The following is a 25,151-nucleotide window of genomic DNA, read 5'->3' on the forward strand; positions in this document are numbered from 1 at the left end:
AAAATTTAACTAGCAACAACTTATAGCTAAATTAATTATACTATCAGTAATACATGTCTTTCTTAAAGATTGTGCATAAAGATGATTCATTGGTTTCCTGTGAAATTGTAAACATATCAGTGAAGATACCAAGTTATTAAGCGTTATATGGTCTATATCATTAATTGACATTTTAATATTTATTTTGTACTTTTTATTTGTAACTGCAAATTTTTTTTTTTTTTTTTGGAGAGGTTACAAGGTACATTGATTTGGGTTTCCAAATGCTGAATGCATATGTTATTTATAGGTACGAATGTGTATTTATTTTATTTTTAATTCTTTTTATTTTATGCATAAATATTTTTTTAATTATTTAATCTGCTCTATTTTATTATGTCAATTTATATTTTTGTTAATCTATATCAGTGATTCCCAAAGTGGGCACCACAGCCCCCTTATGGGTGCTGCAGCGACTCAGGGAGGCAGTGATGGCCACAGGTGCATTTGGCGGGCAATGAATAACTACAAGTTTTCATGTTCAACAATATTACTACTGACAAAAATAGAGCTGAGGATTACTAAATCACCAGGTTCATCCTTCTCGTAAAGTTGATTTCAAATGTTTCAAACTTCTTTGTTATACAAGCCATTCTGAGTTCAATAAATACTTTCATAATTTCAAACTTTAATGTTTTCAATTTACAATTTTCTTTGCTATATTTCATGAAAAAGGTAGAAACTTTATTACATACATATTTCCTATTAATTTCTATTAAAAAAAAAAAAATAAAATAATTTCCACAGGCCACTAAGTAATATTTTTCCAGGTAAGGGGGCGGTAAGACAAAAAAGTTTAGGAATCACTGATCTATATCATACTAGTAATGTTGTTTTTATTTATTCTTTTATTTTAGGATTGCTATTGTAATAATTTAAATTATTTTTTGTTCTTAGTTTGTCTGTATGATATGAATGGACACTTAAAACATTAATACTCGTTGCCCCTAATTATGGCATATTGTATTATTACACTTCAATAAAAAAAAAAATCTGATATAACATTATTTACTTAATTTTATACTACATAGTTTGCATTGATGTTGATTCTGTTTAACTTTGAAATGTATTAAATATTAATAATTTTGAACTATTAAATAAATATTTGTCTTATGTTATATCTTTTTCGATTAATTTGAATTACACTGTTTACTACTATTTTCACTAATATCAATAACATTCATGATAACCTTCTGGATCTACATCTGTTAATATTTTTGTGTTCTAAGGAATAAATTAAAATTAAATTAAAGACCTGATTTGACTATAATAGACTAGACTACACTTTTTTTTTTCTTCTTTTTCTCTACACACTAAAATAATATAACATTTTGATTGTGCCTTTGTGGTGTATTAATGTAAAATTAAGCTTAAAAAAAAAAAATCAAACATAACAATTAATATGTAAATAGGGAACAATAGAGGTTTCTTTGGAATTAAAAGTTTTATATACATAAATATCTACATTTTTAAAATTTTAAAAACTACCTATATAAATTAAAAGTAATCTAATGCTGCATACAATTGATTTATTAAAAAATAGCAATTATGATAAAATTTAATAATCACAGATTAATTTGATGACTATCATTCCTAATTTACAATTTTGCATGAGCCAGCATGCGCCATTGGTGCATTCGAACAATTATATCTAATACAAACAATGACAACTTATAATTTAATTGTTTAAATCAAATAAAAATTACTTAATTATTATAATAAATAATTTATCGTGGCAGCAATTAATTTTTGATTGAGTGAGAAAGATCAATTTGGAGATTGTTGCATAATGCAATTAAATCGATCATAGATAGTAATAATTAAATTATGACTATGCATACTAGATAGTTTACTTAGTTAACATCAATACCTACTAGGAACGAAAAACCGTATTTACTTGTTGGGTACACCTGATAAAGGTGGCACGCTTTGAGAGTTCTTTTAATTTTCCTGCACCTGTATATGTACAAGCACTTCTCAGGCCTCCGAGAATATCTAACACGGTACCTTCAACATCACCGCGATATTCAACTTCAACTGTTTTTCCTTCAGCACATCTGAAAAAATTGATTGATTAAAAATACAATAAAATAAATAATGAGGTGTAAATAGTTGACCGTAGATTAATGCTTGGAGAAGTTTGTCGGGGGTGCGGTCAGCAAAGAGCAACATAAATAAACAAAACCATATCTATTTATTTTATGCCAACTCAGGTCGAAACGTCGGCATAAAATAAATAAATATGGTTTTGTTTATTTATGTTGTTCTTTGGTGACCGCACCTCCCGACAAACTTCTCTAAGAATAAAATAACAAAATCATTAACACAATTAAAATCAATTGGTTCATATTAGCAAACAAATTTTATTAGTTAATTTTGATACTAAAAAGTGAATTTAGAACCAAAATATATCACACTCCTCACTGAATGTTTACTTCAACTTTTTTAATGATGTTTCATTTTCACCTATTGTTGCGGCCAACATATGTTTCTATATGCCAGCTCAGACGTACTTATCACTAGAAGCAGTCTGGGCATCTCTGTCATCTCAAACACTTTTCACCACGGCGGGCAAACTGCATTGGCTCATCCTCCAAGAGGAGAAAACAACCTATCCACAGCAGGGTCCATCATATTGTCATATTACCATCCAGTATATTAATATCCCACAGTTATATTAAGACATTTTTTGTATGTTGTTCAACATTACTTAATTTTGTAATAGATATAAGTTTAGTTAAATTCTTTTTTTTTCTAGTTTGTATATATTGTTTTCAAATGGTTTAATTTTATTTTGTTTAATTAGTCACACTACAATATTAACAAAATTCGGCAGTTCATTTCTTTTATTTTCAGTACTATTCATGGTTAGGCTAGTAAAGGTTCCTTTTAAACCCCTACTCACCGTAACACCTATGTTTCCTCAAATCTATTTTTTATCTGAACAAATAGATTTAAATGTTAACCCAACTATTGGCACAAATACATGAGCGATACCATTGTTTAGTTGAATGTTTAAATCATCTTAACATCTTCAGAATAGATATATAACCAACAATCAATACTTTGAAACTTTCTATAATAGATGGTACTATTGTTCTGACATAAAAATCTTGCTTGAATGAGAAAAATAAAAATTAAGGTAATTTCAAAACAGACCCAAAGAACTCTACCAAGATTGAGAAACATGGTAAACTCACTGCTTTATTTTAATATTTTTTTAATTTATAAAAATACTTATAAGTATATCAATAAAAAAAAGACAACAGAGAAAATCTTAGAAAATTATTCAACAAATTAACCCAGTTTTTGATGACACATGAAGCTGCCAAGAACTGTTTTTCCAATTCAAATTAAACTGACAGCTAAACTTTTATGATGGAATAAGTGAACAAACACATGACCATTTTACGTATAACTGTGCCAAAAACCGGTACAGAGAAAAACTGATATCTCCAATCCTGTTGAATACAGACTAGTAGCCACTTTCAAAGAATAATTTTATGGAAAAATACTTTTTTAGAATTTGATACATTTGTGGACTCAATTGACTACTTCTTAAATAAATAAACAATAGTTAGTATTCATGATTATGAGAGATAGTTGACCGTGGATGACATACGAGGAGAAGATGAATGGGGGTGCGGTCAAAGAGCAACACTAATAAGTTGTATTAACTAATAGTTAGTATTGTTGGGGCAAGAGGTTTTTTGTGCTTGAAAATAATTCTCTTCCCCAGAGTAAATTTTCGCTGGTTTGGGTAAAGAAAATAAAAAACAGAGGACCTGAAAATTAATCTCATAAAAAATTAAAATAATAAAAAAAATTCCTTCAAAATGCTATACAATTGAATGAAATAAAAAAAAGGAGTTTCCTGTAGTTCCAAAAAAAAAGAAAAAAAAAAGAATTAATTGTGAAGTAAAAAACTATTGGGACATACATACAAAACTAAAAGAATTCTCTTCATACAAAAAAAAAGTTAATTTTCCACTATTTCAGTTGATGAGAAAAGAATAAGGAAAAAAAAAATAAAATAAGGAAGTTCGATGAAAGAGAAGAAAAAGAAAAATAGTCACTCACAGATGGCCGAGGAGAGGAGGGGGAGGGCGATATGCGCTTATTGATTATAACTCTTAAGTATAATATCTCTCATCCGAGATGGCCGCTTTCGATGAGCTGCTGATAGGCGAGGGTCAATAAAAAAAAGGCACTCCAAAACGCAGGTCGACTATAGAGTAGAAAGTGGTGAGCCAGAAAGACGGTGAGCCAGCGAGAAAAGAGCACCAGGTGGATCCAATACCTGCTAATACTGACAGTAGACTGCCTTATCAGTCTGTTTCCAGGCTTTAATCCTATTGAAGGTTGAATGTTGTACAAATGTTATACTGCAGTGATGTATTTATACTCGAACCACAACAGACCTCTAATTGTACATTATTCTACGTAACAAATTTTTTAATATAAATTTAAAAATATAAGTACCTTGTAGTTAAAAAAATGAAAATGAGGTTGTAATTAACAAAAATAAAAACACCAATTGGAAGTAAATAAAAATTAATGAAAAGAAAATACACTTTAGGCTTTAACACTTATTATAAACCATTAAACATCATCTTCATCATAGTCATTCCCTCTTCTACCGCTGTTTGGTGTGAGGATTTAGCTTATAGAGTTTGTCCCAACTCTCTTCTCCTATTCCAATCCATCCCATGTTTCTTGAATGCCTCCCTTATACTGTCCTCCCAGGAGATGCGAAGGTCTTTTCTCTTTCTCTTGTGGGTCTCGTAAGTTTCCTGGCACTTATATTTGGATCTATCCTTAGAAGAAGTCCAAACCATTTTAGTTTGTACTCCTACAGAATGGTCTCATCTGGTCTGACGTCAAGATTAGCCCGTATAGTGGCGTTCCGTATCCTATCCCTCAATGTCTTTCTTTCTGTTTTTCGCAGATACCTCATTTCTATGGCTTGTAACTGACTCCTGTGTTTTGAGGAGAGAATCCACGATTCCGAAGAGTAAGAAAGGATAGGAAGGAAGGTCAATTTATATACAACTAGTTTGGTCTGCGTTTGTCACCTTTCTTCTTCCCAGAAGACCTCATCTGATCTCACTAAAGATCTTCCCTGCTTCTTCAATTCACCACTAAACATATTATATTTAAAACTCCTTAATGATGTTACATTTTAAATCTTATAATTAATTTAATTTAAAAGTTTATTCTTCACTGTACGTATGGAAGTCATTTTTACAAAATATACATATATATTATAATCAGCTGAGAAAGTAGATTTATGGAAATGAGTTACAACACAATTTATCTAATACCGAAGTGGGAATTAAGTATGATATTGATAATTTTATTTTATTTATTTATTTCAAAAATTATAGCAAAGAAAGATAAGCAAAAAAGGATAATAACCTATATTGAGCAACTTCTCCTTGATGTTTAAGCATAGCAGTATCAGAAGACATTCCATAGAAAAGTTTTACTGTCCTTCCATCGGGTTTATGCCTTATTTCACCACCAGACTGATCATGCCCAGCAAGCATACCTGAAAGAAAAATGTATAAACCATAAAAAATATATATGCACAGAAATCAATGAATGGAACTAGATAATAACAAACGGTATTTATTTGAAAATGTTGGATAAGATATGTTAGATATTAATAATAAATGAATGTTTGATTAGTTTAACAAGTTCCTTGCCAAGGAGCAGAATGGAAATCATTCTCTGATGTTGATTAAATTCATCAGAACAAGTGCATATTTTTGTACAAAATATATTTATTCTCTATTAAGATGTGAGTTATGGAAATCTATGAAAAATCTGTACTGCTACAAACCATAAAGGGAAAGGGGTTCAGTATTTTTGTAAGGAAGTACTGTTTCATGAACAATGGCTATACATGGGTGATTTGTTGATGATCACCCTCAACCGCCAGATTTTTTCCAATTAAAGGTACCCACCCACTTTATGAGGCTGCAGTAACAGAATAAATTATTTTATTTATAATCTTAAATACTTTCTTGAAACTGGTTAATATTGTTTAAATAAATAATTTAATTTTTATCCATTTTAGTCTCAACACATTTAATTTTTCTTATAAGTCTGACATTTTGGCCAATCCGGCCAGCCTCAGGGACAATCTTAATACAATTTTGGATCTAAATGATTTTAAAACTCAACTTCAGGCAGACTATTATGCCCAGGTCAAAACAACAATTTCTAATTAGTCAATTTTTACATTAAAAACTAAAATTAAAATTCATTTATCACAGTCACTACTTGTTAAAACTTTATCACAACAATCAAGTGATAAATAAATTTTAATTTTTGTTTTTATTGACTAATTAGAAATTGTTGTTTTGACCTGGGCAGAATAGCCTAAATGAAGTTGAGTTTTGAAATCATTTAGATCCAAAATTGTATTAAGACTGTCCCTGAGGATGGCCGGATTGGCCGAAACTTCGGACTTGTAAGAATAATAAAATGTGTTAAGACTAAAATAGATAAAAATTAAATTATTTATTTAAACAGAATAAATTATTATCTGCCATAGGCAGATTTGAACCCGGGTCCTTGGAGTTGGCAGCACAGCACCTTACTATTCCCTTTTAGAAATCTATAACTAAGTTAAATTTAAACATTCGGAAACTGGACATCGATAATATGCTAAGGACCAACATTTTTTTTTTGTTTGATTTGAATTATAATCCATGATTATATGTTTGGTTATATATAAATTAACTCTTGCTACTTAATGTGTCATTTACAAATTAATTCAAGATAATATCAATGCACACCAAATTTACATGTATAATTAAATGTAGAGCTCAATTTGAAGGCAGCACATGCTGGAATGGTGTTCCAGTACCTCCCTTGAGGAAACAAATACAATAGTTTAAAATACTTAACACCAAATATTGCCTCCTGCTTTTTACATTTCATATAAAAATACCATTAGCAGGTCCTAACGATCAATTTTTGGTACAATATTTTTTTTAATGTTTCAGAGCCTCAATTTTAAGAAATTGAGACCTGATATAATTTATAACTAAGGTTAATATTTAACATTTGAAAACTGGACATCAATAATGGGTTCAGTGGAAAAAATAAATAAATTCAGATCTTAAAAAGAAGCAAAATGTTTTTCATACTTGGTCTGTTATTCTTACCTAGTCTTTATTTGGTTTCCCAAAGCCCTCAATTGCAAAAGAAGTTGGCAATCTTAATTACTATTGTAGTTTTCATCTTAACTAATGGTTAATACCTGGATATACTTTTACAAGAAATAAATACATGAATCTATAAGAGTTCAGAATAAATTTCTTTTTCAAATTCATTTCCTTCCACTAAAACAATCCTTACTTCTCAAATCTATTTATTTGGACATTACATCACTTCTTTACAACTCATCTGTTAGAGTTCATATTTTGAATACATGATGGCTGCTCTACATTTAAAAGTACTGAAATTGAATCGAAGCATTTTCTAAGAATTAGAAAAGGAAAGTTCTTTAACATCTCTGTGTATAATTGTTTAATTAATCACTCATTGGGATAAATAAAGTCTTCTATTTTAGCATTTGAAGAATTTTTAAAGATAAGATTTAATATTTACAATGATATATTTACCTCCTAACATCACAAAATCAGCACCTGCTCCAAAAGCTTTTGCTACATCACCAGGAGATGTACAACCTCCATCCTGAAAACAAAAATACACTTTTTAAAAACAATAATGAATTCTTGATGCTGAAATGCCACACTAACTAAATTTGTTTCTTCTCATTTTTCCATGTATCATTTGAATTAAAACGTTAATTAACTTTGTATTCTGCAAATATATAATAAAAATTTTCTGTATTATTCTAATTTAATAAAATTAAGTGTAACCTGAACTGGCTTTTTAGTCTTTATCTGAAACCACTTTCTAAAATTCTCAACCTCATAAAAAAAATCATAATTTTAATATTTTGATAATAATAACAGAAAATGAACACGATTTGCTGTGTTATGTTATTCTAGTACAAGAATAATGAAACATTTAGTGTTGGGCATTTTTGAGCTAGTTTAACAAATAGATTATTCCTACACATAATTTTTGAGTCTTTCTTTAGTCACATCAAAGTAAATTAATTTTAAAAAAATTAATTAAAAACCTTTAATAAAGGTTAATTGAAAATTTTTTATCAGTATTCAAATATACAGGAAAAATATTTTTTCAAGTGAAGTAGTATTATGTCAGATGCTCCTATATTTTATACTTACCACATATTATATCATTTCATTGCCATTGTTAACAAAGTTGGGCAAATATTATAATAAATTTTTATTCTCATAGCTAAAACTGCCATGGATATGACCCTTATTTATCAATGAACCATTGATGAATAAATATCACATCCGTGTGGTTTTTAACATGTTTTTTTCATGGCAATTTTAGCTGTTAGTTTCAACTACAGCTTATTTTTACCCATTTCTGATCGTTACTTCAGTTAACTATTTATGATTTTCAAAAACTGTAAGGAAGAACTATTTAGGCGTTCACTAAAACATATAAGAGAAAGAGAATTCCTTGTATAAGTGATATTCACTACACCTTACCTGTTATCCTTCAGACAAGCAACCTTATACTTCTAATATATTACTGTAAATGTTTACATACTTACAGAAATGATGTGTGCTGACAAACCATGGGCTGAATCAGCACATTCTAGAACCGCAGATAGTTGAGGATATCCAACACCTGTTTTGATACGTGTGGTACAAACAGATCCAGGCCCAATACCAACTTTGATAATATCCGCTCCAGACAAAACTAATTCTTCTACCATCTCACCAGTCACCACATTACCTGCCTTCAAATTAACTTTTTTAGATGCTTATAAGCATAAACACACAATCGCATCATCAGATTCATAGAATAATTATCTAGTGCTATTTTTATCGATCATTTTACCTCTAAGCCGATGTTAAACTGTTATGCATTTTTTTTAAAAATGAAAAATATTTGAACAATTAATGATATAAGATCTCCAATCACCATAAAGAATGTATATCAGACTTCTTTTAACGAACCTCATTGATAATGTTGAGTTTTGTGCCATAAACAGAGACAGGAGCATTGTCCCGTATATCTAAAGTAGTGCATTTAGATGGAGTTAAATCCATTGAAAATTAAAAAAATTATGAATAAAATAATATTTTGATAAAAAGGATTGCAATCAAATCACAATTAGAAACAGCTTCATACTATAATTTAAATATTTCCTCAGCTTTAAAATCATAAATGGGTTGCCAAATATGATCTGGACAACAATTCTGTCCCTTCCTGTAGTAATGACCCCTATTTTAACTCATGCATATATATATATATTTTTTGTTTTTTTAACAGCATATTATATACATTAAATAGCATATAATATATAATCAGGTCAAAGGCAACCATTTTCAGCATTATACAATATAAAAGCCTATCTTGTTAACAATTTATTTGTTTTTATCAAGAAGTTATAAAAGCTAACTTTGAAAGGAAAGAAAGAAATTTCTATAAAATATATTTTCAAGTAACTTACGATAATGATGTGATTAGGATAAGCTTCTCTAACACGTCGAACATGCTCCACAAACTGCTGAGAATATCCATTTGCAACATCTAAACAAATGAATCGGATGGCAGGTAAAGTATCGAGAATTTGTTTCAGCCTGTTGAGGTCATTATCTGACAGACCGCAACTTGCAGCTACATGACCCAAAACTTCTGGGTTTGATTCACCAAATGCTTGCCATTCTTCAGGCTGATAGTATTTGTGAACAGCTGTCATCAGTCCATGCTAAAATACAAAAGTACAATCACAACTAAAATATATATCAGCATTGACATATATGAATATTGATATATATTGATGCGAATTGATATAAGCAAAGCCTCACTGATATCAAAATAATACTTTTAATTTAACACTACAATTATGGAAACCTGATTTCTGTAATTAGAGAAATTATTTTGAATCCTGAATTCTCACACTTCTAAGCAGAGTTAAATTTTGATGCATGAATTTGAATCCTATATTAAATTCAAATAAAAAATTATTTGTAAAATGTATATAATTTTTAATAATTTTGTAAAAAACAAGGCATCAGAAAATTAAAATCTTATAAGGCAGTGAGGACTGACAATATTCCTAGTGAACTAATCAAGGCATGCGGTGAAGCTGGAGTTCCAAAATACACCTTTCAGTTTAAAAAGATTTGGGAAATTGAGAAAATGTCAAAGAAATGGAGTGAGTTTCTACTTATTCCAATTCACAAAAAGGGGTTGAGGATGATTTTTATCATAACTATCAAGGAATCTCACTCCTTCCAGTATGCTAGAAAATATTTACGTTAATCTAAACTAGTTAAATGGAATACGCCAAGGACATTATCGGAGACTACCAGTATGATTGATGAAATTGTTCAACCATTGATCAAATCATTTTCATTACAACAAACATTACAGGAAAAGGTAAAATAAAACAGTGTAGTTTATAGTATCAGCTTTATATGTATTTCAAAAAGCTTATGACTCTGTTGGTTGTCAAAAGCTTTATAATATTATCAATTTCCAATTTGCTTAGCTTTTTCATTCCGTCCAAAAATTTAAAAATTAGCATTTACAAAACTGTTCTTTATTTGAATGAATCTCAAAAAATAATAAATACCAGAGCAAAAAGTAAACGTCCTAGGGGTACACCGAAGCTTGGAGAGAGGGTTACTTCAAAGACCGACCTTTTAGATTTGGGTTTAAAAGGGCATCACTGGATAGATGTATGTAGGCAGCAATTGGCTGTATCGGCATCGAACCTTCAGGTTCACTAAGCCTTTATAATTATAATTTGTAAAAAAACAAAAAAAAAATTTTTTTTCAAACACTCATGTAAACATAATAGGATTAAAGGAAAAAAGCACATTTTCTCAATCAATTTAAACTTCAACTGAATGACATCAATTAAATATGCAATCAAAAGCTTATTACTTTACCATACGATAAAATGCATGAATGAACTCCTCGAGAACAACAAACAAGAATAAGATGTAAAATTTTCAAACAGATCAGGCTAAATTGATTTTTCAATGCTATTCACATTTTCATGATTATACACCAATGTTTTAATTTTGAATTTACACATGCTTTGAATACAGATTAAATACGTTTTCCTTGCAATACATGAATCAAATTTAGAATCATATATTAAAAATTACTGATTTATAAATATTCTCAATATTTACAAACTGCATATCAAAAGTATTTTGAACACATAGAAATTGTTTTACATTCAATAAAAATGTTTTACTACTTTATAATAAATAAAATAACTAAACCACAAAAGTGAAATGTGTTCAAGGTTATAAGCTAAATGTATACGGAAATCATAACATCTTATTGCCAACTAGTATAAATACTTTACATTTTCATTTATTTGAAAATATAATTTTATGTTTCTAACATTTATTCGCCAGTACATAAGAGATACCCAAACTGTAAAAAAGACATTTTTACAATGGGATCTCAAAAAAAAAAAATCAATAAATCAATAGCAGGCTTGAATAAATATTTTTTTCTTACGAGAAAAAGTGGAAAGCTTAAAAGAAAGTTAGTGAAGATGACTGCTGTCATCAAAATCAAAATACACCGAAATCAAAATACCATAATAAAAATACACCGAAATCAAAATACCATAATAAAAATACACAGAAATCAAAATAAGCTATAATACGGTGAAAAAAGTGGTAGTTTAAAATTATTAAATGTTAGAGATGAGAGATTCATTAAAAACTTAATCAGAACAATCCCCAGATGAATGTGCCTAAGCTTTGTGCACAAATTTTTAGAATTTCAGGACACCCAACAAGTGTTTCAACAGTTCTAAGAAAATATGATTATCGTGAAAGAGTAGTACAAAAATAAATGATTTGAGGCTACATTAAAGAGGATAGGTAACCTTGTATAGACAAATTATAAATAGACTTAATTATGTTAATATTTTCAACAGAAATTTAAAAGAAGTGAAAAAAAAATGAATACTGAATAAAATTTTAATATCTATAAAGAGAATGACCCTGAACATTTGGCATATACTAGGACTTGACTAGTATACATTTTTTCTAAAGTTCTTGAAACTCTTCTCATCATCGAAGATAAATTTAACTAAACATTTGTGGGCCCACTAATGAAGGGAAATGAGGAAATACAATATCCAAGATAAAAACAATCTTAAGGAAAAATTAATTCTCAAGCTGAACAAAATCGAATAAGAGATAATTATTAAGTCAGTTAAATAAATGCTTCAAAATATCAAAGTAACAAAAGCATTTACTTAGTAACCAAGTATTGATATATTGATACCTAATTAATTCAACTGTATATTTGATTTATTTATTAGTTAATAAGCATTTTTTTAAAAACTAACTGTCCTGTTGACATAAAAAAAAAAAACGAAATAAACATTTCAGTAAATTCCGAGTACTTTGGATACCTGGTGTATAATTTAAAATCTAGTAAACGATTATTTATGGTAAACCATTCTATTGTTTTATTTTATTAGTCTCTCATTGACATATTGAACCATAAACAATACCATCATCAGAATATATGATACATAAAATACATTATGAAATAAACACTGATTTTGTAGAAAATGAAAAAGAATGTATTAATTTTACACAGTATCAAATTCATGTATTTGTGAAAATAAATAAATTTACTTTAAACAACTCCATTCAATCCATGGTTCACAGTGCATGGTAAATCACATGAACAGTAAATTGTGAAAATAATTTATTTCAAAATGAATCTCATAGGACTACATAGATGAACTATAAAAATAATCTAATAAAAACAATCAATAGATGATCACAAAATAATGATCCATATTATAACAAATCAAACAAAATAAGTAAATGCAATTTTTAATCATTTGATCTGAAAATTAAATCAACTGAATAGACTTTTGTAATTTGAAGCAATAATAATACCGAGATAAGAAAGTAGTAATCTTCATTATCAAGCATTATCCTAAATGGATATAAAAAGAGGAGATAAAACTAAGATAACACTGTCTGGCATGTTTTTTTAAATTTTTCCCACAACATAATATAATTATCTAAATTTTGTTTTCAAACAATAGATTGAATAAAAATTTATTATGAAATATATATAAAAATATATGAATTATTCTTGTTAAACCAATAAATTAAAAACAACAATAGAAGATCAGGAAGTTAAAAGAATAAATTGTGAAGTATTTTACTCTTTTATATTCAGGATTTTTATATTACTTGGTTTACTTTAACAACTGTATATTAATTTCTTAAAGAAATGTAATTAATATTTAGTTTTTTAGAAAATTTTCAAATTTTTAATTAATGCAAGAAAGAAAATAGCTAAACTTGGATAACTCAATACCTTTTAATACATTCAAACTCTGAATTATATAATAGAAAGAAAACATTTATTTAGTCTGTAGTCGAATTTTCTTAAATAAAAAATAAATACATTATCAGTATTCTTCTTTAAATATACATATTTTGGTTTGGTGGTATAAACAAACATATACATGGTTTGGTTTTCTCTTAGTTATAAAAACTTTAGATTTAAATAAGATAAATAATACTAATTAAATTCAGAAGGTTATCATAAAAGGTAGTGAAAATTGATAATTATTTCTTTTAATTCTACGATTTACAAAAAGAGTGGAAATATTTTCATAAAAAGTTAAGAATTCTTTTTGAGAAAACTTCAGTGGATCATTTGAAATCGATAAAAAAAAAATTGAATAAATGCCAGATCCACCCAAGTAATTGAGGGAGAAAATTGTCATTTCACTCAATGCAGTAGTGTTGCCTTGACATAGATAATCCACAGCCAAACTGGTCAATGTTATGTCTGTTCCACAAATAATTTTGTTTTCTTAGTTCTCTTGGACCAGCACAAAAATAAGCATTTATTTCAAAGAAGGAAATAAGTAAGTAATTACTTGCAATATTTTAAAAAAATAGGAAAAGTTTTCCAGAAAAATGGTGGATATTTATATTGATTAAGGAATTTTATCAATTTCTTACATTGATGACATCAATACTCAAACCCCCCTTTTTGTGGACTGTTAATTTTATTTAAATCATAATGACCTTGGTAATTGAGATTGTAGTGTGGGTTAATGTTTCATATTACAATTCAATTTAATCAAGTTTGGAAATATGCCAAAAAATACATTTAAAATTAGGCAACTAGGTTTTACCTTGGATAATGATTTTGCCATTTCAAATGTTCCAACAGTGTCCATATTTGAAGCAATCAAAGGAACACCTTTGTAAGTTTGCTTGGAATTTCTAAATGTAATTTCTCTAAACAGATCAACCTGCAAAAAAAAATCACTTCCATAAGACTTAAAGAACACCTTTTACAAAAAAAAATAATCTAAGACAATTTACTTACATCAGCTCTGCTTTTAAGTGTACTCCTTTTAGGACGCAGAAGAACATCTTTAAAGTCTAATTTGATTTCATTTACAATGTTCGGCATCTTTCTAGAGATCTGTCAAATAGGTGGTGGCGGAAGGTACGGACAGATAACAGTCGAGTTACCTTCTATAATCAGTAATAATAAAGTTTCATTTTGGAATAAGTTGTATAAAGTCTAGTTATATGTGAAATTTATGTTATATTAAGGTAAAACTATTATATTTATTTTAAAAATTAAAACTCAAGAGTTTCACTATTACCTAAGAAATTAAATACATGAATTACTGAAATAAATGTCACTTGCGAGCAAATAAATAGAGTGAACAAACCTGGTAAAATCTTCTAGTTGGAGCTACTGGGATTTATCGAATTATAAAACTAAACGAGAGAAAAAGGGGGGGGTGTGGCCTTGTCAATCTCCTCCCATAACGCAAACTGTAAAATTAAAAACAAAAAAAGATTGTATGTATTTCGATATTTTTTTATAGGAGAAAGTAACTGTTTACTTTTAAGTTAATGGATTTCAAAGTAGAAGATACTTTTTTTTATCATTTTGGTATTTCAAAATATAATTATTTTACAAAGGCAGCACACCTGTTCCTGTAATTCTCGTTGTTTTATTTTGAATTTGGCAACACTGTTGGTGTCAGTTGCTGATATGGCCTATCTCTTTAAAGTTTGAACTTTTATGTTAGGGTTTAATTCCTAGACTATACTAAGTTTTATAGCTGTTCCAATTGTCATTTATGAATGGTCCTTAACTAAAAGAATCATGTCGAAACCGACCAGCACAGAAATTTCAGTATCTATGGAAGATGATACAACAACATCTGACTGGGACCCAACTTCTGTTTCAACGTCAAATACAAACACTGCTCAATCTCCTGTGGCCACTAGTGTTGCACCTCAACAAGTACAAGTTTATTCATCCCCTGATCCTGCAAGATCTTTTCAGTGTGTTTCTAGAGTGAAAAGGTACACAGTTACTTGGTATAAAAATAAATCATTTCATCTGGCTTATTTTCCTTTGTAACTTTTGTTACATTTCTAGGGATATGCTCGCAATTTACAATGACCCACCTCCCGGGATATTTGTAATTCAGGATGAACAAGATTTGACTTTGATACATGCGCTGATTACGGGGTCTTTTGAAACTCCCTACGAAGGTGGATATTTTTATTTTGTTGTAAGATGTCCCCCAGATTATCCTATTAAACCTCCTAAAGTAAAATTTATGACAACTGGAGCAGGAACTGTGCGGTTTAATCCTAATCTTTACAAGTGTGGAAAAGTTTGCATCAGCATACTAGGGTAAGTTGCTGTCTTTATTATTATTGAAATTTAAGCTTCATTAATGTAGGTACATATGATCTGTGTGGTTATCAAAAGTATTTGTACTTGTATTTCAACTTGTAAATGTGAAATAAGGTTAAAATATTGGTTCTATGGGATTGACTGTTTGATATATGTTTCTTATTTAACCAGTCTCTATTAATCCCTAGTTTACAGTGAAAGGAACCAACCTTAATTCCCTATGATCACCAAAGTGAAAATATGATTCTTACTGCTCACTTGAATTTAAATTTCAATATTGGTCAATTCATTATAATATTTAAGAAATGATAAACAAAGCTATTCAAATGTACATAGGACTCATTGTTAATTATAAGATAATTAGATAAGTTCATTGCCTTAATATCATTACTGTATGATAATTGAAATCTAGCTTATATTTAGCTGTGGTTGGGAGAAAGGAAGGAATTTGGTTAGGAAATAGCTTGAATGCCACAAAACATATAACTTGTGTGAATTTGAGTTTCTAATTGCGGTGACTAAGCCTTATTTAAAATTTAATTCTGAAACAATTTTGATCTTTATATTTGTTCGATTTTCCTTTGTTTTTTTATAGAGTAATGTCCTTATATTCTTCAATTGGGGCAGAAAAAACGGATTATCCTATACTGTTACCAGTTTATTCTAGCTAGAGCGGGAAGGCCGAGTAAACATATTACAAAACGTTCTATGAAGCTATTGTAGGGTTGATACAACAAAATCATTCAATTATAAATAATAAAGGGGTCAATTATAAATTGAGCTTTAAAATTTTTTTTTATATTTTCCAAAACAGAGAAGTCACTTTTTTATAAAAAAACTGTTTACAAAATCTGTCTAATGAAGGAAGAGCAATTAAATCACAACCAAGAGTACAAGAGTAGAGATGATAACTATGGCAGTTCAAGAACTATAGAACTGGTATGTCTGTCGTGGTGGTCTATCTATTCTGTAGTTACCACATTGTGACAAAATCTTGTGTCGAATGTCTGTTCGACTTTTTATTTCATTGTGCACAAATAGTCAAAAGGTGAAAAAAAAAAAAATGAGTCTGATTATTGATGATTTATGGCTTTTGGACATATCTGAATTAAACATGTAAAAAAGTGAGTCTGATTATTGATGACTTAAGGCTTTAGGACATATCTGAATAAAACATTATGTAATGTGAATTTGTCTTAAAATTACACATGCTATCAGAATCCATGTATAAGTATATATAATAAAAAAAAAAAATATCTATAGAATAATAAATCGTCCTGACACAGGATATTCCTGAACGAAGTGCACTGGAGAAGGTTCTAAATTAACAATGCCCCAGAAAAGGATAAACCACATGCAACTGTCATGACCCAGTGAAAATCAAATTGAAATTTTCAAAATAGTAAATGTTAGTAGGGAGGAGAGGTAGTGGTATTATACAGTACAGATTCAATGTTGTCAACTAACTTGTTATTGATAAACACTGTTGGAAAGGTTTATTATTTTGTGCAGTAAATTTCAGTTTTGACCATTCTCAAGACTATCAAAGAATGTACTGTCTCGCATAAATTTTTGAAATCACTTGATTCATTTATTTTTTGTTCATTTAATAATTTTGATAAGTATGCTCATTCCTAATTTTTTTAACCATTCCATTATTAACCTACCCTTGTTTTTCTCCTTTTTCATCCTTTCTTGAAGTTGTAAATAATATAATGGTATAACTAGCCTTGTTTTTATCCCACATTTTAACTACAGAAATCGTAGCCGTTCTATTTAACTTATTGAGAAATGATATTGTCTTTTGTGGGTTTGGCCAGTGATATTATTGTGCAATATATTGACAATAATATTATTCATTTAGGGATTGATTAATTAATAGAATATTATATTTGAATACCAATTATAGTTCTAGTAAAATGTATCTAATCAATTCATTTATTTCAAAAGACAGGATAAAAATAATATAGAATTAGTATTGGTTACATCAAGAATCAAATCCACTTTGTTTCTGCAAATATACTGCATATTTTGTGTGAATCTAATTGAATCATCTTTTTTTAATATAAAAATTAAATACAGTTCATTATTACTAAATTGTAAGCTATCAATTTTAGATGAATACACTTAAGCTAATAGCTCACTATCAAACATTCAGTGCCATCAAAGTAATGATGGAGTTATTGATAGACCGCAGGTAGTTTAACTGGAGTTAAAGGTAGTCTAGCTGGAGGCCGATATATCGGCCTTTGCTTCACTGGCGAAAATTGCCAGCACGGATATATTGGCCCTCATCTTGTAGCACTTTACTATTTGCACTGCGAGGGAACTCTTATCTCAAAATAAATTTATAATATGTTATAAATCATCTAATTTCATTATGACAAGGGAATAAAAAAAAAAAAAAAGTTTCTCAACAACAACATAAACAAATGTTGTTTGGGAAGAGATAATCCATCCGGCGCTTGCCACGTACCTTAGGGTTATTCTTTATTTTTTTATTCAATATTATTTGTTGTGTTACAAACTATATTGGAAATGCAAAGTATATAATTTGTAATAAATGGTCTACATAAAGTTATGATAAAAAGAGGAGTTTTCACATGAGCAAATACGTTTTGTAAAAGAAAACTCAATTTTTATTTTCTTTATGATCATTTCTACCTTTGTTATTTATATAATTTTCAATGAATATAGAAAAATTAGTGTCATCGTTTTATTTTCTATTTCATCCTTAATACACTGCTTTTTGAATTATGGAAATATTATTTTTTATTTGATTTTTATGAGCCTTTTTCCAAACCCTATTTTAAATTCGGCCGGTTATCTTTGCATAGGCACCTCTTTTTCGACCCTGGCACTAAAAGATTTAAGCATGCAGTCATAACCAGATATTGTGCATAATTAAAACAGAAATAGCAGATGAAATTCAGACTTACTTTATACTGCGAAAAGCTTAAAATTACATCTTGCCTTATCATCACTATAAGTGTCAAATTGTGAAAAACAGGATTTTCACATTTGTCACAGTAGAAATCCTAGAGCATTGGATGATATATAGCATATATCCTTGATAGACGGAGTAGGTTTTTTAAAGAAATTAATTTCAGTTTACTTACATCCATTTTCGAGTTTATAGCTTTGCTAATGCTAAATTCATTTATTTATTTACTTTTGTTGTACATTTGTTTAGTGATTTGATTTTTGAAAAATTAATGCAGTCTATGCCAAATATGTTTGAGATAGATGTACTAGAGTGTTTTTTTTTAAAAGAATGTTTAATGGGTTCTCATGGAGAATTCATGAATGTGGTGTGTTATTTATTATACACATTACTAAATAGTAACAAATTATTAATAAGGCTTAAGCCTGAATTAAAATTGATATAAACTAATTTTGTGTCCATAAAAAAGTTGGAATGATGATAACCCTGAGTTATTAAGTAAATTTTGTGTTCATAAAAAAGTTGGAATGATGATAACCCTGAGTTATTAAGTAAGAGTTATTAAGTAAATTTTGTGTTCATAAAAAAGTTGGAATGATGATAACCTTGAGTTATTAAGTAAGGTTTACTTAATGTTGTACACCTTTTTTTTTGCTGTACTTCTCTCTTTTGCCACAGTAGACACATATATTTTTATATCTAGTACATCCCTTGTATCATTATATTTTTTTCGTATACCAAATGTATTTGTCTTCATCCCAGTCACTAAAACTATCAGATAAGTCTATGCTGTTGTGAATCAAAGAAGTTACCTATCTAAACTTTGTTTTCCATTGCTACTGTTATAACCTATCGTTATCTAACTATCGTATTAAAATTAACAAAGTCATATTATACATGGTAAGTGCATTATTAATTTGAATTTTATCTTACAGGACTTGGTCAGGTCCTGCATGGAGTCCAGCTCTTACAATATCTTCGGTTCTCATATCAATACAGAGTCTTTTAACTGAAAAACCGTATCATAATGAACCTGGTTTTGAAAGGGTAAATATTGTCATTAACATACATGAACTAGCTTTTTGTATGTATCAGTTCATAGTTTTATCTAATAATTATATTATAGGAATATTTAGTAGTCCTTTTTTTCCTTTGAAAAAGAGAAAAGTAACTTACAGTTTTTACTTTGTGTCTTGATGAGGCCAAAAAAAAAAAGTTAGAATCATTAGGCATCCAATCAAGATGGCAGAGGAAGCTATTGTGTCTAGAATCTGTCGTCAGGTTGTATTCTGCCATTATTCCAAGCAGTGCTCATGGGGTAGCTTTGGGCCAGTTGTGTTTCGTGTCTTTTACTGCAGAGTCCACAGTGTGACATTGCAGGGCTCTACATCAAGACCAGACCACTTCTCAGCTAGTTTTGTTTTATCTTATCATTATTTACGTTTTTATATTTCTTTCTGTTTAATTTTAAGAAGTATAATTATTTTTTTCTGGAAATGTAAAATTCACATATGTTCAGCTGCTATTTGGAGTTTTTCTTTCTTTTATTAACCTTTGAATATTATTAAATTTAATGGTAACTATATTTATTTTTAGTGGCTTATCAGTTTTTTTTAAGAGTACTGTTGTTGCTACAATGATTTCTTAAAGCTGAAGAAAATTCCAAAAGCTCAGTTTTTTTTATTAGTTTATTTTCGAACTTTTGTCTTATAATATTCTAAAACAAATTATAATTGCTTGTGATAGGAATCCTCTCAATTTTTTTATATTTCAAGTTCAGTGAAAAACACATTTGTTTTATTGGATTGAAGTGAATTTAAGTGGTCTCTCATCTATTGAGATTGAATTGAGAGACTTGATGAGTTTTGCTTCTCAATAGATTTTGTTATTCTGGCTTAATTGGTTTGTATAAATAACAATATGACTTCTAATGAGTTTTGCTAGAATAGGGACATTATTATGTTGTTTAATTTTCAATATTATGTTATAGGAACGATGCCCAGGTGATAGCAGAAGGTACAATGAAATCATTCAACATGAAACAATTCGTGTCGCTGTCTGTGGAATGTTGGATAATGATTATGCTCTTAATGTTAGTCACAATATCTTTATTAATTTTTTCATTTTTGTAATATGATAACATTTTTCATTTGTCTTTAGGTTTTATACTTTTTTTTAATTTTTAAGATAATTTTTACTAGAATTAATCTAACAGAAAGTATTTTTGGAAATTCTTATAAGTTGTCTTTATGGTATCAGGGTTATCCGATTTAAGAAAATCAAATGCGATAATGCCCTGATTGAAATTAGATGTCATTTTTTTCTGGGTTCTACATTTCCCAAAATATAGAATTAGAAATATAGAACTAAAATAATAAACAAGAAATAAAAAGATAGGATTTAATGAATTTACTAATTAATTGCTTCATGTATTGCCTAGAAATATTTATTTTTGATTATATCATTTGTAGGCCATGTTTGAGGAATGAAAAATATGTTTTATTTATCATGATATTGATATAATACTGAATGGAAGAAATGAATTTTATTACTAAAAGAAAATTTTAAATTACAATATGAAATTTACAGTGTATTCCAGCATTTACTTAGCAATTTTTTTTCTACATATTCAACCGCTTCAAGAATAATTGTGGCGAAATGTTTATTTTAGCTCAACAAGGGTGCCATGAAATTTTGTTAGCATAACAGGGGTGCTGTGAAAGTTTGTCAGCCCAACAAGGGTTTCACGAAATTTTTGTTAACCCAACAAAGGAGCCAAAAATTTATTATTTTTTTTAAGCCACACAAGGGTATCATGATGAAAAAAGTTAAACCACCTCCCTAGAGAAATATATATTCTGTCTATTGGTTTATTGTTATACCAGATGCCATCGCCTGAGCCTTGGGCTGTGAAAAAACCATCCGTATAACAATTAATTCCATTATTTGGTTTATGTATGATTCTGGTATCGATGGAGAAAATCTGAAGATTTGGACCAGAAGATTGCTACATGTTGTTGACTTAACTTTTGATCATTAATATGTTGGTCTAATGGTGTTAAAGTTTATTTTATTTGTTAATTTAAATCCATTTATTGAAATTTAATACATTGTCTATTTGGTGATTATATTATATTATATATATATTTTTTATTTACTTTAATTTAGGAAAGTTATGATTTTCATTTGAGTTATTTTATGTTTAGATTCCCAAACCACTTGTCGAGGCCATGAATCATAGTTTTGTTCAGTTCTATGATTACTATGAATCGACTGTTAAATCTAAAATGCATCTTACAGGTTCATCGATGCAGGTATTGTTAATTTTTTTTTTCATTTTATTTATTTGTTTATTGCTTCTACTGCACCAAGTTATTAAAAAAAATCAGGATTTTTTTTTATATATATATTTTCATTTTCTTAGAGGTTGTCTTGCATGTTGTTATGAAACTGTATGGTTTTATATTTTGGGTATTATAATAATTTTTTTTTTTTTAATTTTCACCAAGCACTGTGCAAGTTGATGGCTCTGATGTTCATGGCTATTTTATCTAATTATCTCGATTCCTTGAATTTAATGAGCCTACCCCATTGGACTCTTAAGAGTGATTGTCATAAATCAATATTTTATCAATTATTAGAATGATAACTAAATAATAAGATATGCCTATTTACCAGTTTGTATTTCGATTAAAAATATAGATTATTTGTATGAAGAAAAGATGATTAGAGTTGCGGTCAGTGAAGAACATAAATAACTATAAACTTGTTTATTAGTTAATATTAATATTATTAACTAATTTATTAATAATATTAACTTATTTATTATTACACTATGCATTTTCTTCAATACTACTTATGTTATCTGTTATCTTCTCATGTTTCTTGTTTTTCTGTAATTCCATTTAAAAATTATGATTGTTAACTTGTTTTGTTCTTTGCCCAGATGAAGGCCTGAAATTCTGGCTGTAATAAGTAATGGCTCTTGGTGGCATTAATAAATAAGTTTTATTATGTGTATTCTTCACTGACCGCATTCCTAATCATCTCCTCATATATGTAATTCACGTCTACAACTCTTCAATATAGAATCTTCATTGATTTCTATTTTTTATGCAAGATGTACTATAATTTGTTGATTTATGAAAATTCTGTGCATTTCTGAGTCTGTGCATGATGTAAATGTGTTTCTGTGTTTTTATATTTACATGTGTATGGGTGTATATTTAAAGTTTACTTTTTATTTTTATAATTTCGATAAAATAATCTATTGTGTATGAAATATAGGATCCTTTTGGTGAGCAGAGGGGTGTTTTCGATTATAAAGGACTTTTAGAAAGGCTGGAGACAATATATAAGAGACTTAAAACAAAATCAACTCCATGTTCCAGCCCAAGCTGCAGTCCAGAAAGTGAATAGAGACATAAAGAAGACTTTGACTTTGAGTGTAAATTATTAAAACTCTTTAAATTCTTCCTTAAGCGCTAAAATAGGCTGTCACATTATTTTAATCTTTGGAAAACGGTCTATATTTACTAAAACTTCAGAATTTAAATTTGTCTAATTTATTTTATAACGAAAAGGTAATAGTCAGTTTGTGAAAGCATGAAAACGCCTTCGATAAAATTATTTATGAGTATGCTTAAATAACTACTATTTACCTTTAGTTAATCTTTTGTCAATAGTTAAATTCTTCTTGAAGAATTTTATATACTGAATAAAGTAAACATATATTTTACTTAATTTTTTTTTTTTAATTTTTTATTAAATCAAAAACTATGCCTGCGAGCAATATTTGATTTTTAATATTTTTATTAGAGCCTCTTAATTGGTGTATGCTTAAATATACTCCTATTGTCGTATTCCATGCATTGTGTGGGTAATTGTATATATTTGTAATTAAATTAGATTTAAATTACCATACTCTGTGGAAGATATGCACACTTATTGCAAAGGATGTATTTATTTGTCATTATAGAGGCTCAGGCTTATTTATATGATTAAGTTATTATTTTATTTTTTCTAATATACTAAAAAATAACATTATCAGACTGTGATATTTCTGAGATTTCTCAGTAACATTTATTAAAATCATAATTCTATAGATCTCTTTACTATCTTATTGGGAATGATCTCTAAATCGAGGACAGTTTGCTGCAATAATTTCTAAAATTATTGCAATACTTGTTGCAATAATTTTCAAAAATTTCTTAACTGCAAATCCTGTAATGTAGGGATGCATTTTAGAGGGCTTTAATTGAATTATGATTTGAAATATTTTATCAAGGTGATGAAAGGAATTATCATCCGTCGACATGGTATTAATTTAGTTATTATCACCCGTCGACATCTATTAATTTAGTTAAAATATATATTTGTAAAAGAGGAGAATGTTCTCCATTTTAAAATTATTTAAGAAATATATATAATTTTTTTTTTTTAATTACTGATTTTTTACCAACCTTTAATTGTTAATTCATAGTGCTTGCTTTTTTATTTTTTATATTTTATAAATGTCACTGGACTGCAAGCATAATTGAATTCTTAGCTTTTTGGGGACTACTCTGGTTCTCAGCATATATGCGACAGCATTGCATCTATATTTTGATGGTTAAAAAAAAAATTAAAATTTGAGAGAAGGGAAAAGTACAATTAGATGTCAACTGTTGGCATTTACTTTCTTTGTATATTGTAGGGCTCTGTCAGCCTCATTTTCTGTCACAGTTCTAACTCCTCAAATTAGTAGTGATGGGCTAAACAGTAAAATCTTAGCAACAGATTATAGGGTAGCAGCTACCTGATAACATGTTCCAGTTATGGGTTATTTCAGTAACTATTATTTGTCACAACTCTTGCTGGTTTTGTATTTATACTACTTGGTATTATAAGATTAGATAGAGATTGTCACTGGTTAACTGCTTCATGAAGATTTTAATGTTTAGTTCTTCACAACACGTGACAGATGAATATGTATTGAGCTAACTATCTGATAATAAGCCAAACCACCGAAGATAATAACACAAACAAACAACCACCAAAAACAATGCCAACGGAAGTAAACCGTTATTAAATTGCCACAATAATAAAACCTCAGATTACTTATTTGTACACAGTATTATGATTATAGGATTCAAATATATTTTTTGCACATTTATATGAATTTTGATTAGTTTAAGAAACAATTACACAATTACTTTGGTAACGTCATTTTGGCTGTTTGTAGTATAATTATATATTTGACATTATTTCAGAAAATGTGTTTGTACATAGTATTAACAATTTTATTATTTTATAAGAATATTCAACAATTTCAATTATGACCTCTTGGAGAGGACTGCTCAATAAG

The 25,151-nt window shown here is 28.6% G+C and overlaps 2 protein-coding genes across 3 annotated transcripts; one reads left to right on the top strand and one right to left on the bottom strand.

Moving 5' to 3' along the window:
- Nucleotides 1–190: 190 nt before the first annotated feature.
- Nucleotides 191–14,963, bottom strand: LOC106686130 (GMP reductase 1). Of its 2 annotated transcripts, XM_014429278.3 has the most exons (8): nucleotides 14,876–14,963; nucleotides 14,521–14,672; nucleotides 14,324–14,443; nucleotides 9,620–9,877; nucleotides 8,714–8,902; nucleotides 7,677–7,749; nucleotides 5,458–5,590; nucleotides 191–2,096 (listed from the first exon to the last, which is right to left on the bottom strand). In XM_014429278.3, the coding sequence occupies exons 2-8, from the start codon at nucleotides 14,605–14,607 to the stop codon at nucleotides 1,913–1,915; spliced, it is 1,044 nt and encodes a 347-aa protein (XP_014284764.1). In that variant the 5' UTR covers nucleotides 14,608–14,672; nucleotides 14,876–14,963; the 3' UTR covers nucleotides 191–1,912. The 2 variants fall into 2 exon arrangements, with proteins under 2 accessions (XP_014284764.1, XP_014284766.1); XM_014429280.3 differs by lacking the exons at nucleotides 14,324–14,443; nucleotides 14,521–14,672; nucleotides 14,876–14,963 and adding an exon at nucleotides 12,792–12,934.
- On the top strand, nucleotides 14,898–24,248 carry LOC106686131 (ubiquitin-conjugating enzyme E2 Z). The gene is made up of 6 exons (XM_014429281.3): nucleotides 14,898–15,521; nucleotides 15,598–15,858; nucleotides 19,741–19,852; nucleotides 20,796–20,897; nucleotides 22,012–22,119; nucleotides 23,093–24,248. The coding sequence occupies exons 1-6, from the start codon at nucleotides 15,319–15,321 to the stop codon at nucleotides 23,222–23,224; spliced, it is 918 nt and encodes a 305-aa protein (XP_014284767.1). The 5' UTR covers nucleotides 14,898–15,318; the 3' UTR covers nucleotides 23,225–24,248.
- Nucleotides 24,249–25,151: the final 903 nt, after the last annotated feature.

The sequence above is a fragment of the Halyomorpha halys genome, unplaced genomic scaffold, assembly GCF_000696795.3.
Source record: "Halyomorpha halys isolate HHAL.00 unplaced genomic scaffold, Hhal_1.1 Scaffold781.1, whole genome shotgun sequence".
NCBI lineage: Eukaryota > Metazoa > Arthropoda > Insecta > Hemiptera > Pentatomidae > Halyomorpha > Halyomorpha halys.

Bases quoted from the DNA above. Each gene is read 5' to 3' on its own strand.
- LOC106686130 (XM_014429278.3), bottom strand. From the start codon at position 14,607: ATGCCGAACATTGTAAATGAAATCAAATTAGACTTTAAAGATGTTCTT. The intron at 8,903-9,619 runs GTAAGTTACTTG...GTTAATTTGAAG, and splicing joins ATCCTAATCACATCATTATC to GCAGGTAATGTGGTGACTGG. The intron at 7,750-8,713 runs GTAAGTATGTAA...TTTTGTTTTCAG, and splicing joins TGTCAGCACACATCATTTCT to GATGGAGGTTGTACATCTCC.
- LOC106686131 (XM_014429281.3), top strand. From the start codon at position 15,319: ATGTCGAAACCGACCAGCACAGAAATTTCAGTATCTATGGAAGATGAT. The intron at 15,859-19,740 runs GTAAGTTGCTGT...TTTATCTTACAG, and splicing joins GTTTGCATCAGCATACTAGG to GACTTGGTCAGGTCCTGCAT. The intron at 20,898-22,011 runs GTTAGTCACAAT...TTTTATGTTTAG, and splicing joins ATAATGATTATGCTCTTAAT to ATTCCCAAACCACTTGTCGA.